This window comes from Motacilla alba, chromosome 2 (assembly GCF_015832195.1).
Source record: "Motacilla alba alba isolate MOTALB_02 chromosome 2, Motacilla_alba_V1.0_pri, whole genome shotgun sequence".
In the NCBI taxonomy this organism is placed as follows: Eukaryota; Metazoa; Chordata; class Aves; order Passeriformes; family Motacillidae; genus Motacilla; species Motacilla alba.
This window is the reverse complement of record NC_052017.1, coordinates 7,436,191-7,455,612: the sequence shown is the minus strand read 5'-3', so window position 1 is coordinate 7,455,612 and position 19,422 is coordinate 7,436,191. Positions and strand designations below refer to the sequence as shown.

The window sequence follows — 19,422 nt, the reverse complement described above, 5'->3', positions numbered from 1 at the left end:
ATTATCTTATGCCCAAATGAAGCATCATGGGAGGCTTTCTTTTATGCACAAGACTTTTTTACATCTGCACCTCCCCATCTCATTGCTACAAGCACAGACACCACTTTTTATTGCTGTCTGCCTCAGGTGAGACCCAGAGCAGCAGCAGTGAGTTACCTGTGAGGATGACATGGCAATGTGGTAGAAATGTCCACGTCCTCCCTGGGGAATGGCCCGGACGAAGAAAAACTTCCGACCGTCCCTGGAAAAAACGGGCTCTTCATTCTGTAAAAGCAGCAAAATGAAAGGGTGCATTGGTGTTAATTGGTTGGATTTAGAATTGCTCAGTGTCACTGTCATATTTTCTGAAAAATCCTTTTGCCAGGATTTCTTCTCCTGGGAAGCTGAGAAGCCTCAGAGAAAAATGAAAACAATAATTATCTGATTGCTTCTCCTGCGTTTTGCTGCTTTGGAATGTGGTCTGGAGATTGTTTGTCCAACAGGTGCTTGTTTGACTGGTTTCATGTGAATTGTTTTTACTTAATGACCAATCACATCCAGCTGTGTCTGGACTCTGGAAGGAGTCACGAGTTTTCATGATCATTCTTTGTAGCCTTCTGTCTGTATCCTTTCTCTATTCTTTAGTATAGTTTTAGTATAGTTTAGTATAATTTAGCATTCTTTAATATAATATAATATCATAAAATAATAAATTAGCCTTCTAAGAAGATGGAGTCAGATTCATTAATTTCCTCCTTCGTCCTGGGAATCCAGCAAATACCACAGCTCAGCACTCCAACTAATTCACAGCAAAATAGAAAGTGCTCTTTGACAGCAAGCTGAGGCAAACAAAGAGCCCACTGAACACTGGAGAAAGTTTTGAGTTTTGCTTCTTGCTCTTGGGAAACCGACACTTTCAGCTGGGGGAGGACAGGCAGCAAGGAGAGTTCCTTGGCTATAAAGTCAATTCCCATTTGCAAAGCCAAAATGCACATACACAGCTGGCTGCTCAGGGCACTTGGAGCCTTTAGAACTGCTGTGACAAACCCTGTTTACCCTGCTGGAAGAACCTCTGTGTTCCTGTCCTGGAGGAAGCACAACTGAACAGCATCTAACTGCTGTTTTTTTTCTACTGCCTTACAAATGCTTACCTCACTGAATTATCTATGAAGGAGAGGATCTGCTGCAGAACTCTTTGACACAGAGCTCCTGGGTGAACACAGTGATTGTCTTTTATTGGGTGACTGAAACTTCCACCCAGAGATAGAATAGACTCAGCCAAAGGAAAATCAAACACCACATGTGGCAAGCAAGTATCTATTGGAAGGGAGCATTCTTTTTGTGAGCAAGAGCCCTGAGGCACATGAGAAATCTCCACCACATAAAAGGGTTGAACAGCAGATTACCAGGGAAGGCAGACAGATGATCCATGTGGTGAGACTCAGGAGCATTGTACCAACAGGAAGCTACATGAAGCTAACTCCAAGTCTCAGCTAGTTGGGAGTGAATAATAAGCTGAACCTCTGCTGAAGCCATCCTGTGATATCAGGATTTTCTGTACCTGGATGGGCCCTTCCTTGGTCAGGCTTTGTGAACCCTGCTTTATCCAGGGAAATCAACAAGGAGATTGTTGCCAGCCTCTTCTGGGTCCTCTGCAGTTCAGTGTCAATCAAACCCCTTGACTTTCTGCTTGGCACATGCCAAGACAACACACTGAACCAGCAGGAATCTGATTGTACATGGAGACTTATGGCACAGCAAAGGAATAAACATTTTTATTTCCCATAAGTGAACACATTATTCTTACTCTATGTTCCTTTGCTCCTTTGTTCTTTACTGATTAATTCTTTTCTGCTATTTATCAGATTTGTCAGTGCTCTATTAGGTGTTCAAACAGTTCTTTTTTGCCTTTTATTTCCCCCTGCTTAGGTTTTCAGTGTATTTTAAAATGTGCCCATTTGCAGCTTGTTGCAGCTCAATGAAATAATGGTTTCATTTATTTCTGACATTGTCCTGGAACCTGAAACACAAAACTCTATATTATTTCCAAATGTCTTTCATGACAGGAGAAACCTCACTGAATAATGACTGTGATAGCTCAGGCAAACCTTCTGCTGGACAGGTTTTCCTTTCCTGAGGTAGGTAGCAATGAGCTCACCCTCCATTTCTATATCTGTGCCTCCTGCATTATATATTCCAGCAATATGTCTCTGCCAGCGAGAGCAGGCATTGTGCTGATGAGTTTGAGGCTCATTCAGAGCTACAGGGGAAGGGGGCTCATGGCACAGGTGACAGATGAGAGGATTTAGCACTGGGCTGATGATACAAGACAGTCTGTTTGCATGTTTCATCGCCGGAAAGGCGACACATGAATGAGGCAGAACTTTGTGACAGAGATGATTATGTACCCAGGGGGTAAACGGAGAGACAGACTGAAATTCTCTTGGAACAGGATTTTATAATTTAGGGAGCTACACTGGGTGCATAATTAAAGTATTCTGCGTGTGATATGAGCTGTCAGAACCTTTTGTCAACTACTGCTGATTGAATCCCACAATAATAGAACAGAACAGCCCTCCTTGAAAATAATAGATCAGTTTAGTGCTAGGAAAACACAATACTCTTACTATGCAGCAGGTATGGAACATTTGGAAGTTTTTGCCACAAGAGGATTGTAGCCACAGCTGGAATCAGTAGGTGAGAAAGGTATTGAACAAATTCATGTTTCACTAATACATTTTAAACGATATGGGTATAGTCTCAAATGTCTGTAATCTTTTTGTTGTAGATGGTAGTGAAATATGAGAAAGTTATGCCACCAAATACTTCAGCTTTATTGGAAAAGGGAAGGTAATGGGAGGCTGCTGGAGAGCTCAGAGCCTCCTGGAGGGTTCAGTGCAGGAGCTCAGAGCTGCACAGCTCAACTCAGTGTATCTGCAAATGGTCAGGAGAAGAAAAGGAGTGCCTCAGGGGCTTATCCCACGTTTGGCAGAATCAGGATGGGCGAGGGAACAATGCTAAATGCAGCCTGTGCTTCTGTAGATCCTAGACAGGAGCACAAAGTCCTGGTGTAAAGAACAACTATTAAAGAGAGAAAGGTAGAGCGTATTCAGTTGTGTTTGGAGAGAGATCACTGAGAATCACTGGATCTGCAGCCCCCTGAGGAAGACTCCTCTGGCAAAACAAGGGAAGATATATTGTGTACAGGATGGTGGGGAGTGCACAGGTGTCTCGGACCTTGAGGATTTGCATGATCAAACGCACACCAGGACAAATGTTTGAAAGAGAAATTATCTGATCTATGATGAGCTGGAATTTATGAAAGATTAGTGGGCACAGAAGAACAGCTCCACCAAAACCACCCACACATTAACATGGGGAAAACCATCATCATACTTCAGCACCACACACGGCAGCTCCAAACTGGTTTGTCTGTGCTCAACACGCTCCCAGCCTCCTGCTCTTCTACAGTGCCTCTCATGCTCTTGGACACATTTCCTCACAGAAATTAGTGGTAAAGCAGATTCCTTGCATATTGGTTTTATTACTGACTGAGAGTTATACCTCCATAAGAATTATGATTTTCTGGTTCAGCCTCAGTTTTTAAAAAGGAAACAAATTAATCTAAATAACTGGATCCTTTCCAATATATTCACTGATGCATTTTCCCTTCCTCAGCAGTCTCCTGCCCTCTGTGTCTGATCCATCTTTGCCCAGATCTCAGAATTAATAATTTTGCTGTGTTGTCAAATTATTCTTTCAATGAAATGCCCCGATACTTTCTGTGTCACAGGCCCATAGCTCTGATAAACAGATAGGTGTGACATGAATTCTTTTAATCCCTTGGTAAACACTTTAAATCCAGCAAACAAAGCACCCAATGTGCATTGACTCTAATGGGACAATGCAGACACCTCCTCTTTAGGGCACAGGGGGAAGATCTCTTTCCATCTCCTGACACACTCAGCCCCTGGGGCAATGCTGAGCTTCATCCTCATCCCTGTCCTCATCCTCTTCTGTGGCTGGGTGCATCACACCTTTGGCCATCTCTGGAGCCACGGCAGCTGCACCAAAATCAGGGTCAACAACTGGAGAGGATCCCATGAATCTGGGAACAGATCCCCTCCACTGGGTGAAATGGGAACTCTTCATTTAAACACCAAAAAGATTCTTTGTAGCCAGGAGCTGCTTTTTTATCTCTGGTAGATGAATTTGAGTATTTGAGTTATGGAACTCTGGGTCCTATTTGTGCTGCATCCTTTGGCTCTGGGCCAACATTAGGTCAGTTATGGGATAATTGCAGTTATGGGATAATTGCAATCCCAATAATAATTGGGATTATTATGGGATAATCTGGCTTTACAGAGTGAAAAAGTGGGTCCTGTTTGTAAGTTCCTCTGAGCTCTGTTTTTATTTTAAAAATCTCTTTTCATACCTCATATTAACCACATGTAAGAATCATTACTGGGTTATCATGCAGGATTAAAGCAAGGGAGTAGTAAAAGAAAAATGGTGCCAGGTTTTCATCCTCTCCACCTTTTAAGAGAGTGAGTCTTTAGCTTCAGACTGAGGTAATCTAAAACAATGGGCAAATAGGACTGGAAAGAAAAATACAACCCAAAGAAGCTGTTATCAGGGGAGGGCAGCCAGCCCATGCAGGCAGTTTTGGAGGTTATAGGTTTCTAAACAAATTTATGGTCTCCTGGTCCTGTCAACATCAGTTCCAAAGACTGCAGCCTTTGGTGGAGTTGCAATTGCACCCTGGTTTCTAATTTAATTTTTTTTCAGGCCACATTCACAAATAAATAAATAAAACAATCAAAATGTAAAGTTTATCATCAGCAGGTGCTCAGAAATTGCCTGATTTCTCCCTTGCTGAATCATTGCCTGTACATGACCATCCCCAGTACCATTGGAAAATGGCTTCTTCACAGAAATTGAAACAAAACTGTTTACAGCTACAATTAGTGTTTCAAACAGTTTGTGTACTTAAGAAAAAGTATGAGTGAAGTTCAGTCTGACTCTTGTGCTCAGAAATGCACAAGCAAGTATATAAATAAAAGAAGTATAAACTTGCAGAGTCCCTGGACAGTTTTAGGGAACATGTGCCACCTCATCTGACAAAGAGTGACAGATAATTTCTAGCAATTCCTGTGTAAATACTGTGTATTCCTTGTTATACCATGAATAGTTTATCCTATTTTTTAGCTGCACAGGGAGTGGCTGCATTGTTTCTCTTTGCCTGTGTTGGAGAGAGACTCTCCAAGGATTTTGGACTTGCATAAAATATATTCACGAACTTGAGCCCAGAAGGAAACATGAGATGGTTTACTATGACCTTCCATACACAGACTTTTAAACGCCACTGTGTCACCAAACTACTAAACAACAAAATTCAAATTCATGGCTTGTATGGTTTATCTCAGAACTCCCAGGATTTCAGAAAGCTGAAAAAAGTCAAGCCTGTCATCCTTGGAGATCACCTCATGTCCCTGGTGAGTATCTTCTTGTTTCCTACTCCCAGCTGTTTGTCCCTATTAAATTCCCAAGAAAAAGGTAAAACCTGTGCATAAAACCTTTCAAACCATGCATATGGAGAATTTTGAAGGAGTAGAAGTTTTGTAGTAGAGTAGTTTTGAAGAACAAGGTAAGCAGTTGGATTCCTTGGTCCTACTCATTTAAAATTGGGACACTTCTCACAAGGAGGTCTTTGGGGTGGGCTGAACTCTGCCCAGGGTCCCTTGACTGTGTGACGCCACTGCCACCACCCTGGCTGTCTCCAGAGGGGACAGGGCACCTGGCTTATTTGCAAACACTTAAATTAAAATGTCTCAACCAAGGAGTCCTCATGCTGAGCCAAGCCACACTGCTGAGCTCCTTCAGCAGCTGCCTGATGTGCAATTAATCTTCTCCTTCTTGAAGAGATTAGTGGACCCAAACTAGCACTTAACATTTTCACATCATCCTCATAGACTGGCACACATGCCATGAAAACACCTTTCCAGTTATCTAGATTAATGTGTCATAGAATAAAAGGCAAATATAGAAAATACAATTATCCCAGTAATCATATTCAGTCAAAACTAGAATTTTAAGTAATTTTGTTGTCAGAAATACTGGCAAAAGAGCTATATGACTCTTCAGACTTCTACAAAAGCTTTTGAAGGATGCTATCAAGTGTCTCCAAAGTCCATAGAAAATGTTATTTTGGTTTAGCACTGAGATATCTGACTCATTTGGCTGTAATGAACATCCTTCTCTAACATTAAACTAAGAGTGTGCTCTCAAGCTAAGTATATGCTTTTTGGAGATGTAGTAAAACAAAATGTATTTCCCTGGAGCAGGCCCATTAGAGACTGACAGATCATTTACTTCAGATATGAGGATAAAGCACCATCTTTTAATGTCTGTCCACATGGTAGGTGACTAAATAACCACAGCAGTGTAAAAACACAAGTTCTACTATACTGTATTAATAATATAAAACACAGATTCTACTATGCTGCTATTGCCTTCAAACTTATAAAATAAATAATGCCAGTTAAGGGGTTTGTTGTTGTTGTTGCTGTTGTGTTGTTGGTTTCTTATTTTTAATATACAATATCTGGACAATTGAATTTTCCCTTGATTTGGCTTGTCTTTTAAGTTTTTATTTCCTACTCAAGCCAATACAGTTCTTATGAATGTAAAGAATATTTCAGCACCATTTTTACTCTATATCAGCAAAAGATTATTTGAAATGCTTGGAGCACAAAATCTATTTCCCCATAAAATCAATTTTCATCTGGATCACAAGACAGCCCATTGCTACAGGACGGCCACTGGAACAGAGGAGAGCACTGTTCTTGCTGTGAATGATGATGTGCCATTTCTACAGGGGCTTGGCTCCTCTGAGCAGGCTGTGACAAAAATTTGAACTGCTTTAAATCTGGACTTGGAAAAACATATGAAACAAGATATTTTGTGACATGCTGCTCCCTGTCTGGCTTCAAAAACAGTTTGGTGTTGTGGCTGAATCGAGATCACAGCTTCTCTTTCAAAACCAGCTTCATTTAATCTGAGGTCCTTTCACAAACTGACTCCTGGGCAAGTGTTATATATGATATTTAAATGACTCAACAGTCTATCTGCATGATTTTGTCTCTGAATGGACAGAGATCCTCTCAACAAAATGACCATAAAACAGCCACCATAGTATTTAAACCCTCATCATCAATGTCAGGGCAGGGTGTGAAGGATTGCCCCTGGGGTGATGAGTCCTGTACAGATGTTGCCAGTGAGTGATTTCCCACCCACATCAGCTTTTCATCTCTTTTAAATACAACTAAATTGCAGGCTAAGGACTATGGGACATACCAGAGTGGATGGCACTTTTACTGAAAACTTGTTTGCTACTGAGAAGCTCTTTTCTGTTATACAGATTACGCCATCTTCCAAGTAACTCTCTCAAATCTGGAAATAATTTTTTCTCTTTGGGGAAAAACTCAGTGAAGCAATTATCCAACCAAAAACTTGACTGCAAGGAGAAGATCACTCTTACCTGTCTGTGCAGCCAGGCATCGCTCTCATCTTCATGTTTCTAAAGGACAAAAAGATCATTAATACCATACTTGTCATATATTATGTTTTGCCTATCAATGTATGAAGCTGTTGGATTGGAGTTGAAAGGTTGCTCAGAAATATAGAGAAACTGTTTAAATATGTGATTCTGGAGTAGAATCCAGTGGCTGCTTTTCTTGACTTTCCTCCCTGATGGATAAACATTCACTAGATCAAGAAAGCATTTTATACATACAGACAAAGCACATAAATCTACAAGATGTATTATTCCTCAAAGAAATAAACCTTCTTAAGAAATAAATTGAGGCTGAAATTATAGTTATTAAGAAAAAAACTTCTCACCATGCTCTATGCACAGAATTGCGTGATCTTTTTCAAGGGATGGGTGTATTAGAACAATTTTATTACAGTGGAAACACATGCCAGTTTAAAGGATGGAATCTGCTGATCTTATAGCAATACAACATTTGTATTAGTACATTTACAGAAGGGATTAATTAATTACAATTAAGGTATGTGTAGATAAGCATGAGCTGGTTTTAATGCCATTAAATACATATAATGCAGCTAGAATGTTGCAAAGGTATTTAGGTGGCAAATTGTTGCTTGTGTGTGGGTAAAGGTAGTCAAGAGAGGAAATCATTCTCCCTCAAATACACACAGAGTGTTCTTGGATTACTGGGTGTTAAAAAACTAAAAATTGAACACTGTTTATATTCTGTCTGCCTAAATTAATGTGTTCCAGTTGGCTTTTCACCATGTAAAATAAGTGAAATAGTTTCTCTTTGCATGGGTTTTGGACCGTGATGGCAAGTGGCCTCTGTGCAAACCCTTCCTACCTTGGTGCAGACCCCCGTGGTGGCGTCGCAGAGCGTCAGGATGGACACGTTCTGGGCCCTGTTCAGCCAGTTCACTGCCACCTTGGTGCTGGTGGCCCATTTCACCATGGTGATGTAGTAGTCCCTGCAAACACACACACACACAAACCAGGTCACAACGCTGCCATCCTGAATTGCCACATGGCAGAGCAGGGGCTGCTGCAGGCAAACAGGCCAGGAGAGAGCTGTGGTTTTAAAGAACATTGTGTCCTGATGTCTCTAGACTGATTTATGTATGGATTTCAACCCCTAAAAATGACATTTTTAGGGCTGAGCAGGTGTTTTATCTGCCACTTCTGGAAGTTATTTTCAACGAAGAGACGAATACAGAGATAAAGAATCTTTCAAGCTATTCTGTCTCCCAAGAAGGATTGAACTGCCTGGAGCTACAAATTTATGCACAGGTGGAAAAGAAATTGCAAACCATTTCCATTCTGAGCACACTAAACTGAGCTGACTCAGACCCATCACTATCAATGGCTGGGTTCTTGATGCTTCTGAAAAGTTGATGGCCTCTGAGCATGCTGGCTACGCACCAAAGTATCCAAGAGTGTTGCATTAAAAGACAGATAGTAAGAAGAATAGAGTTTGGAGTCACACAGGGTTTCTGTAAAGCAGATGCCGCTGGTTGCCATAAAGACATCAGCAGAGATAGTTTGCATGAGCAAAACCACCCTCCTACACTGCCTGCACCATCTTATTGCTGGACATTTTCAGGTTGTGAGGATACTTGGAGCAAACCATGTGTGTGGGCAGCACGGTCCTGCAATTGACATCTTCAGGAAAAGTCCCATGCAAGAGTGAGGACTGCAACCACCTGGGCTGGGCTGGAAAATACAGGAATAAATTCACTGATAGTTGCCTTCTCAGAGTCAGGCTGTGGTGCTACCAGCTGTCCACCTCTGCAGCAATTCAGGGCTCCACCACTTCATTTGCAAGGCACAACTCTGGCTGGACTGCCAAAGCTGTGATGTTATAATATACTGCTGGGCCATGTGGGCCAAGACATCCTTAAAGTATAATAAGACTTTTTACAGCATACAGTCAATAAAAAATTTATTAGTTCATTTGTTTGCTATAAAATATGTATAAGGAATTGTTGCTCTTGTTGGAAATAATGTGCTGTGTCACTGGAGAGCCCTTTGTGTTCTGGCAAGAGCTCCTGCCTATACTGAAGAGAAAGGGCAAAAGCACAAAGGTCTGTTTGTCTAGAAAAATAACAAGCTGGAAATTGATTTTGTACTTTTCAGTAATATTTAGTGCCTGAAATTGGCTGCAGGGAAAAGGAACAAAAGACCTCAATGCTAGCATCCACTGCACTGGGGGGAAGGATATGCCCAGGTGAGACAACAGCAGTCTGAAAATTTAGAGCCTGAAATAAAATTGTAATTTTACTCTTCATCAGCAACAGTGTAGGCCCTAAGAGGAAAAAAAACCACAACACAGCAAAATTAAACTGTATAACTGTCTTTTCTTTCTCTCCAAAATGAACTGAGCAGATTCAGTCTCCCCAGAAAAGGAATGTGATTTTAGTACTTATTGTGGCTTAGAGCATTTTTTTCTATAAATCCAATTTAAAGTTTCAAGGACGTATATTCAGTTTTTACATCCCTCTCACTGTTTGAACACAGAAGCCACAGTCCTTTCTCAGGAACTTTTGGTTATTATTTTGGGTGAATCATGGTCTTCCCTACCACCCCAGAGAAGGGCATGGAGCCTCAATTCCCCTCTGAACCCTCATCCAGTCATCAAGACCATGGATTACCCAGCCCATGGGTAACTGCAGGTACCTGGATAGTCATTATTCTAGTTTTTGAGTAGTGTGGAGTCTTTCAATTCATTTACTTCCCTTCACATCTCTTCTACAGGACACCCAAGTTTTATGGTTCTCATTTTGCAGAGGAAAATGAGACAAGAAAGTGTGATTCGTCTCAGCTAATTTTCAACATCTGCTGCTCCTGCAGCTGCACTGGTTGAGCAGCCAGTGGAGAGAAATGGGAAATCAGTGCAATTCCCAAGCCCTCTCTGCCTGACCTGTCCCACATTTTATGTGGAGTTGATCTAAGGGAGAACCTGTTTCTTCCATAGAACAAAATCCATGCCAGCAGCTCCTTGACCACTGCATTTACAGACATCCACACCAGAGCAAAAGGGAAGGGACACCTTGTTTGAGCCCTGTCAAGAAGGGTGAAGCCATCCTGGGTTTTGCAATGGATTTCCACATTAATACATATATTATAAATAAAATACATTTTATTTATAATACAAGTAAATACATTTTTGGTTTGGTTTGAATCATCTGAGACTGAGATAATTGTGCAGCAGCCTTGTTCACACCACAGCTTTCCATGGCTGCTTCCTGGAGGCAGGAATCCCAAACATGAGGTGTGACATTACAACATGAACACCTGCAGTATGGCCATGGTAACAAAGCCACAAAGAGCACAAAGAGCAGACAGTGATTTATTACAGGCCAAGGGACAGGCAGCAGCCAGCCCATGGTCTGTGCCTCAGATACAGACTGGCGTTGTCCGAGTTTTTCCATTATTTATTTGTTTCTGGCCCATGCAAGGGCCAGTGATGATTTCTGCACTCGAGGGAGATAATATCATCCCTCAATTTGCCACCTGAGATGCAAATATGAGAAATAAGCTGGGTGATGATCGAATTCTGACCATCTGCAGATGAAACTCTTGAGGTCCAGTGGTTTCCACCAAAATAAAAAATGCCTGTCAGGCACTAAATGTTACAGTACTAATTTTCATCCTTCAATTTCAACCCCTTCCCTTCACTTTCTTTTTTTCATGGAATGGGAGAAAACTTGACAAAAATGTTCAGAATGAAAGATATTTAAAAAGGACAAGTGATCAGTATTGTACATTTCATCCTCAAATATGTTTCCCATCATCAGCTTTGCTTTGTTTTTTTTTTTTTCTTTTTAAATTTTTTTTTAAATATTTTGTTTTGTTTTGTTTTTACTGAAAAATATCCACTTTCTATGGAAAAATTCTGTGGAAAATTTCTTCTTTCAATTTTGCAAGAAAAAGGCTATGGCATATCTCCACTTTATTCTCAGCTTTATTAATTGTACTAAATCACTTTGCTCCAGATAAAAAGAACACGAAATACCACTCAGTCCATATATCATCTGCACTGAGCACACTGAAGTGCTTCAGATAGGATGTGTCTGCTGGAAGATCCTTATCACCAGCTTCCCCTGCCTTCTTGAAACTCCCTTCTGTAACTGAATGTACAGTACATCCCTCTTGCCTATTTTAATAACATTTTATCACACTAATCTTCTCATTTCAGAAAACATATGCATAATGAAAATACACCCCTATTGCTCTGGCAGCACTACTTCTATCATCCCTAGAGATGGCAATTGCCATGGTTTTGATGAAATATACAGGCACTAATTAATTATGATGTATTTTGCATCATTTTGCAATATTGATTGCAACCAAATAAATTATGGCCACCCGTAACCATATAGAACAAATTTATGAACGGCACTTGGATCCTGCAGTTGAAAGTTATTGCTGTAATTAAAACCTTTTTGAGTCTCTCTGTTTACAGAGAATGCTAACAAAAGAGAAATTATATTGTTCATGAGTCACCATTCTGTTACTGTGGTGGGGATACTGTGATCCTGAACTCCCATCTGCTGTACACAGGTCTGAAGTTGTATTTTTGAAAGGCAAATACCCATTTGGTTTGGCCACAGGTCATACATCTTCTTTTGCATAAATGTGTTTGGATTATTTCAAAGTTCTTCAGTGTAAACCTGTTCTAATAGAATGTTTTGTAAAATACATGTGAAAAAGACAAGTAATTGGAAAAAAAATAAGCAGATTTACACAAAATGAAACTTTTTGATAGCAGCAGAGAAAGGTCCAGTGTTAAAAATTGTAAAATTGTCTTGAAAAAGCTCCATAGGAACTGAGGCAAGCATTTAAGGGTGAGAAAGCACCTACCTCATTCTCTGATCATCTGGGGGAGTCATTTCCAGGTCATGAGTGGGTCCATTCAGACCAATCACATGCAAAGAAATAGTTGGATTTTCCATTCCAGCCTGGATTTTAGAAAAGAATAAATTACCATATCATATGCAGCACAGAATGGTTTTGATTTATTGTATCCCCATGGATTATGAAAAGCATTTCCATTGAACAGGATATGGATTGGACTGCTGTGGTATTTCACAGGGAGACTGCAAATATAGGGATGTGGCACAGAGGTGTGGAGAGGTTGGCAGGCACAAAAAAGGCACAATTTTACTCAGGACACTTCTAACCTTAGTAAAAAATCCTACTTTTCATGGCAACTAGAAATTTTGCTATAGCCTGCACCTTTTGACAAAAGATTGTTGAATAGGATGATGGTTGATAAAATGGTTGATGCAGTGAAATACTGATTCACTTTGTACTGTAGGAAAGGGCATCTCCTGCTGAACCATTGATTTCCACAAAACCTGCATATTTGTGGGTATCTCTCCTGTTGAATTCTGCTTCAATTTGAACCAGCATGTGAGGTCTAAGGCAGCCAGTGCTTAAAGCAAGAAACCCAGGAGGAATGACTGCAGCAGACACCCCTGTGCTGCTTTAGAGCAGGAAATTACAGCAATAACAGCAGCAGTGAGTCTGTGCAGCTGGAGAGCTGTGTCAGTGCTGTGCACTCCCTGCAGGTCTGCAGTCAAGGGGAGATTGGCTCTTAAGTCTTTTTCTGTCTTTCAGGCACAGCAAACCTCTGAAACCAATGTCTCCTCTGACATTAGGCCATCCTGGATATTCTAAGGTAGCCCAAATAGTACATTTTCCTTCTATACAAAAGGGAATCTATGTAAATATGGAATATATGTATGTATGTATGTATGTATGTATGTATGTATGTATCTATCTATCTATCTATCTATCTATCTATCTATCTATCTATCTATCATCTATCCATCCATCTATCTATCCATCTATCTATCTGTTCTATCTATCCATCTATCATCTATCAATTAAAAAATATAGAAATGTATCTAAACATAGAAACATGTCTAAATATAGAAAAATATCCCAACACAGAAATAAAGAAATTCCAAACCCTCAGACACCAACCACCCCATCCTGGAGACAAACCCACAGATACCATCCAGCTTCCACCCATTCCAGCATGGAAGCACAATTGCTTTTGTGTGTGCAAAAAGCAAGGATTTAAAAAATTTATTTTCATTATATATAGAGTTGCTAATTCTCATAGAAGCAGAAAAATGCAATTTTACAAATGCAGCTAAAGAATGTGCTAAATGCACATTTAGTGAGGAACAGCTGATCTGTTGATTTTCATTGCTTATGAGTATGTTTTATTAGTCTCCTGTCTGAGCCCACTGGAAACAAACAATTTATTTCTGAAAGAGCAGCAGGACTGATTTTTTAATTTTCCCTTACCTTTGGATAATGGTAAGTTTTAACAGTAGGGTAAAGGATGCCTGTATATATTGGGATCTCCATGGTGGGGACTCTGGAGGCATTAATTGTTGCATATGCCAACCTGGTGCCATCGGGAGACCACCAATGAGCAATGTGAGTCTTCAAGATCTCCTCTAATTAAAAAAAAAAAGAGAGAGAGAGAACAGAAAAGAAAAGGCTATTAGAGGTAAATTACTAGTTAGCAATAAATGAAAGAGTGCAGATATGAAAATCCCAGTCTAATCACAGCACAGGGAGGATGCCACAGGAATATCAATCAAAAATACTCATCAAATTATGCCATACACACAAATGAGCACAATTGATAACAATTACTCTGTATTTATAGGTTATTAGGCTTAATTACCTTTGCTGAAGCAACACCAAATTATTTATATTAGTACACAAACTCATGACAGCATAAAAGGCACTGCTGCTCCTGCCATGTGTCCTGCACATAATTGGGGATCACAACATCAGACTAGACACATATCAATCAATTCTAACAGTGTTTATACAAGTGTTTCAGCAACAACCTAAATATTCCTAAATTCTGTTGCCAGTTGGGAATAAATAAATAAATATGGAAATTCTCTGTAATATATGAAAGGCTGGAACTTCAACAAGATAACAGGCCATAGAGTCTGTGCCTTAGATACCATCTTGACTTTTATCCTTATTTCATTTTTTAAATCACTTTTCCAAGACAATTTGCCATAAGTAGCCAGGATTAGAGACTGACCCTTTATACCACTGAAATTTGGGATCTTTGAGATTTCAGTAATATAATTACCAATGAAAAGGTGCTCAGAAAAATGACAATGCAAATGTGTCAGAGTTCAAGTATGTAAGGAGAAAACAATATTGCCATCATGTGAAATTATTTTTAAGACTGTCAGAAGCCAGTCCTTATTAAATTCAAATTCAAATTTAAATAACTGCTAATTTCTAATACTTTTCATATAATTGAATGTCCTTCATTGTAAAGATGAGTTCATCTTACAGATCTGCAGAAAAACTATAAAATTCACTCTTGGTCCAAAGTGTCTCCAGTTACTGACATTTGGAAGACATTAACTTGGCTTTTTAAACCTCCCATTTTGTGAAAGACAATAATGTAATACATTTTCATTAAGAGGCTTAATATCATGTGAGTCATTCCTATTTAAACCACCAGAAGGGCTTGCATATGCTGTACAGATTGATGGGCAGGAAGATGGGTCCCATTACTTTAATGTGAGAATAAAAATTAGAGAGGTTACAGAATGTTTCTAAGCCTTCACCACGAAGTCCTGCTACACAGGTCCAAGCAGCTTCAATACCTGCTGCCATCACTGGTTATTGGAAAAAGGGATGAGGGTTTTCTCAGTTCAGACCCACCTCAGGTTTGTGCACTACCCTATGATGACCCCCCAGTCCAACCAGGACATCCCTCTGGTCTGAAGAGCAAAAACTCACCAGACACTGTTTAATTAAAAAAATAAAAAATTGGATGATCAACCCTTGGAGAACAGACAATTATATTCATCACAGGGTAAATAAACACTTTGTTAATCAAGACTTGCATATGGCTTGGAATAAAACTCAAGGTAACATCAGAAAGGGTGCAAGGGAAAATTCATGCTCGATGCATATGGTTTTCAGAAATAACAAATTAATTAATCAATTCTTAATGGCAGCATGTAAGTGGCGTTCAAGAAGGATATTTAGGAAGTTACAAATGTTTCATGGGAAAGCACATCTGGCAAATTTGCTTTGCTGCATTGTCCCACCTGTTATATGTACATTTAAAAGATTCTTCTTTTGACTTTTATATTGGTTGCCCATTAAAGAGATAATGAAGAGCATAAAGGAAAAGGACTAAAGATGGATGGCACATGAATCACTGACATTTTAACATTAATTAGGAATGACTTTATTCAGCAAACATTTTCTCCAGGATCTCAGACTTAATGAAGCAGTTCTGCTGAAGGTCACATACCCAGAAAGGTTTTAGTGCAGGTTTTGTGGTCCTCTGTTAATGAGATTTAATTGAGTGAACCTTTGCCTTGAAACAAAGCCAGGACCTTGCTGTTCTTAGAGAGATCAGTTAGTTTTAGCAAACCAGAGAACATTCTCATGGACTACAGAATGGATTAGTACCAGAAAGTTCTTTCAGCTAAAAGAAAAAAATTATTTGCAATTTGCTCTTGTAGGTAGTTTATTCATTGTGTTTGCATTTAGCACATGCTCTGAAAATCAGCTTTATTCAAAACTGCTGAGTTTTTCTAAAGTTAGTTCAGATCCTGCCATGTGTGTGAAAAAACAGATTCTCCTTATATACTCAAACCCCCCTACATATTTGGATCATGACCTCCTGACTAAGAGCATGAAGTGATAATTGATCTAAACTTTTGTCCTCTTCCCCAGAGCTTGCAGTCTCATGAGGTCAGGATGCTGGGAGTGAGCAGCTGAGATTCCTCACAGTCAGATCCTGCTGGCTTTGTGCTCTTTCTTTCTCCACAGTTTTGCTTGCCAGCCCCAACAGAGCATGCAAACTTCACAAATAGTGAGAATAAAGTGTGTGGCTGCCTTAGCTGAACAAGAGCTGTTCAGAACTGCTGGCTGGGTTCAAGCACAGGGCTTGAGACAAGTTATTCCATATCAGCACATTGAGTAAGGAATCACTCTGAAACAGCTGGATGACCCTGCTCAGGAGTAGTGACTCTTCAGTGGGGACATGTATTAGCCAGTGACGTGTTTGTGCTCAGGGAATGTTACAGGATGTGTATTTTAATCCTTTTTTCCTAGTTGAGTATGGCCCAATTGAACGATCACTTCAAATGTGTGAAAAAAACAGTCTTATAAGTTAACAGACCCTCAGGAAGAGAATTTGAAGTCCTAGGTCAGAGTATATTTAGTGACAACTGGGTATATATCCCTCTTAGAGACTTCAATATCATTGGAGGAGAAAAGCAGCTGGAGGAAATAACAGAGGTGTGATGAAGGAATGCTCCCTGAGCTGAATTCAAGGTTGCTGCCCTTGTGCATTATGTGGGTGGCTGTCTTTGGAATCAAGATCTGAGCAATACCCAGAGTGAACCAGGCTGCCCAAAGAGGGAGTGCCACGTCTTCTGAAGGATGTGTTTCCTGGTAGAAGCTCCCCTGCTCACCATCAGGGAGCAGAAGGAGAAGTCCCTTGAGGTGGTTCTCAGCTGCCAAGTAACAGGCTGTGGTTAATATGGCATTGGATGAAGCATTTGGCTATGATACATGTGGGCAAGCCCTGGAAAGAATGAACAGAAGCTGGGTGGACACTTCTAGTAGGTCTGTCATCGAAATTTAGCCCAGCATGTGTAAAGTTAGGCAGCCACCAGATTGTTTCAAGCTGCAATTTAATTCCCGCTGCACTCGCAAGAGCAGTGAAATGGGAGACTTTTATCTCACTCCAGGTAACAAACTTCTCAAGGAATCACAGCAAATGACTCTGGAAGAGACCCCACAAATCCTCTGGCTTGTTCCTCCATGGATAATATCCACCCCAATCCTGTAAGGATCTTCACAAGTGGATTTTGCCATTCCTTTTGGTATTTGTATAGCAACTTTAGCCATAGAACTCAAACATTTATAGTTATCATGTCCACCTCTGCCTAAGCGCTGAACAGTCCCAGTGAAGTGCATTCAGACCTCTGAATTCCTTGATAGACTCAATGCAGAGAAAAGCACCAGGCCTTTATCTTCTGCAACCTCTGTGCCAACCAGCAGGTTCTGGAAAAAAAACCCTGTTGTATGCACCACATTTGTAAATCCACAGAGATGGTTTTAATATTCTGAACCATAATCTGCCACTGGGGCATTTCTGAAGACATTTCCACGACAAATCCACTTCCCAGGCTTGCACAGAGCTTTAGACTGGCAGAGTTCCTCTTTGCTAAGAAACACATGCATGTAAATGCCATGGCCATGGAGGATTCTTCACGTTTTTCTAAAATCCAGCTAGTTCTGCAGCCTTTGTCCATCCTGAGCCATACTTGTGATTTTTGCCTTTCTGCTGAAGGTGGCAAAGTTGTGGCTTGCTGTTTAGAAAAGATGAAGTCTTCACCAGTGACAGACTGAGAAATCCATTAGTATCTTAGAGATGACTTACAATGATATCAGGAGAAAAAACTGAGAAAAAAGATAATTTATAAGTAAAAAAAAAAAAAAAAAAAAACCAAAAAAACAAACCCACCTTTTCCTGGGCCTTCTTGTTAGAAGACAAAAATAACTTGTAATTTTTAAGTGTGAGTTAACAAAGGGAGAGACTTGCACAAGAAGACAAAGACGCTTGGACAGGCCAATCCTCTGACAGTCTGACCTGTACCACTGCAACTTTTTTCTATCACTAAAAATAAAATAAATTAAAAAAATCGAAGACACCAGCAATTAAGAGGTTCAAAAGCTCTCAGGAGCAGTGTTACTTAGTGCTGATTTGGTAAATTACAGCAATTCTGGGGAGGGTAACCAATGGTTCTGTTTGTGTGATGTATTGTAGCTGATGCTCAGATCATGAAGTATGTGGTGTGCTGAAGACATTTTGCTGTTTTATTAAAACTGTTAATAAAAAGGGATTCCAAGCAAAATGAAATTAAAGCCTGACATAAAGGCTGTGGTTTATGTTGGGAAAGAAAGCTCAAAAGAAATTGTCAGTAGGATGCATCAAAAGAACATGAGAGGAAGAGAGATCAGAGAACAGCAAGAGGGTCTAGGAAAGGAGAAAACAAAGACTACTGAGATAGTGAAACCCCAAGGGTTCTCATAGAAACATCAAATAAATACAAATGGTTATTTGACAGCTGCCATCTGTTTTAAAATCAATTACTAGATCATCTCAAAGCACCAACCACATGTCCAAATCGATTACTATTGTAGAGTGTGAAAGCGAGTATTTTTAGCCAGTTAGGGAAAACTCATTGTTCATATTCTCCTTTACTGACACACGTTTCAGGGATGGCTGTGGAAAACGACCTTTTATTCTATGCAACCAAATTTTTCTCTCAGTAGTGTAGTGTAAGTCTACACTGACTTCCATTAAATCATTGTAATAGATATGAAATGAGTGTAAAAAAGTAGTGATGTGTATGCAAGTAGTACTAAACTATTTTAGATTACCATACCCAATCTACATTTTCCTGTGTTGACATTATTTTGAGCTGATGTCAGCACGGCTGCACTGCTGCACTATTGATTTCAGAGCAATTAATCCTCTTTCACAGTTGTCTAATTGAGCCAGGTGGAAAAAAAAAAAAAAAGCAATTTTGCATGGTTGCTGAACAATTCAACAGCCTTTTGCAGAAAACCTAAAAATTTATGTGGCTGAGGTCAAACTAAGGGCTCGGCCCAATTCCACAGTTCCTGACACTGAGATTAGCTTAGGTGGTCAGAGCATGGTGCTGGTTACACCAAGGGTGTAGGTTTGATCCCTGTGCAGGCCATTTACTGAAGATTTTAACTCAATGAACCTTGTGGGTCCCTTCCAACTCAGAATATTCTGTGAATTTGTATGCAAACAACAACCATGCTCAAGCTGC

The 19,422-nt window shown here is 40.0% G+C and overlaps 1 protein-coding gene across 6 annotated transcripts in view; it reads right to left on the bottom strand.

Moving 5' to 3' along the window:
* Window positions 1-19,422, bottom strand: part of DPP6 (dipeptidyl peptidase like 6) — a 542,989-nt gene that overhangs the window by 40,291 nt on the left and 483,276 nt on the right. For all 6 annotated transcript variants that reach the window (XM_038127465.1, XM_038127466.1, XM_038127462.1 and 3 more), the window contains exons 9-13: window positions 13,853-14,007; window positions 12,395-12,492; window positions 8,379-8,502; window positions 7,520-7,558; window positions 157-264 (exon numbers count right to left, since the gene is read on the bottom strand). In XM_038127465.1, the coding sequence (XP_037983393.1) occupies window positions 157-264; window positions 7,520-7,558; window positions 8,379-8,502; window positions 12,395-12,492; window positions 13,853-14,007 (524 nt within the window). The remainder of the gene's footprint in view (window positions 1-156; window positions 265-7,519; window positions 7,559-8,378; window positions 8,503-12,394; window positions 12,493-13,852; window positions 14,008-19,422) is intronic.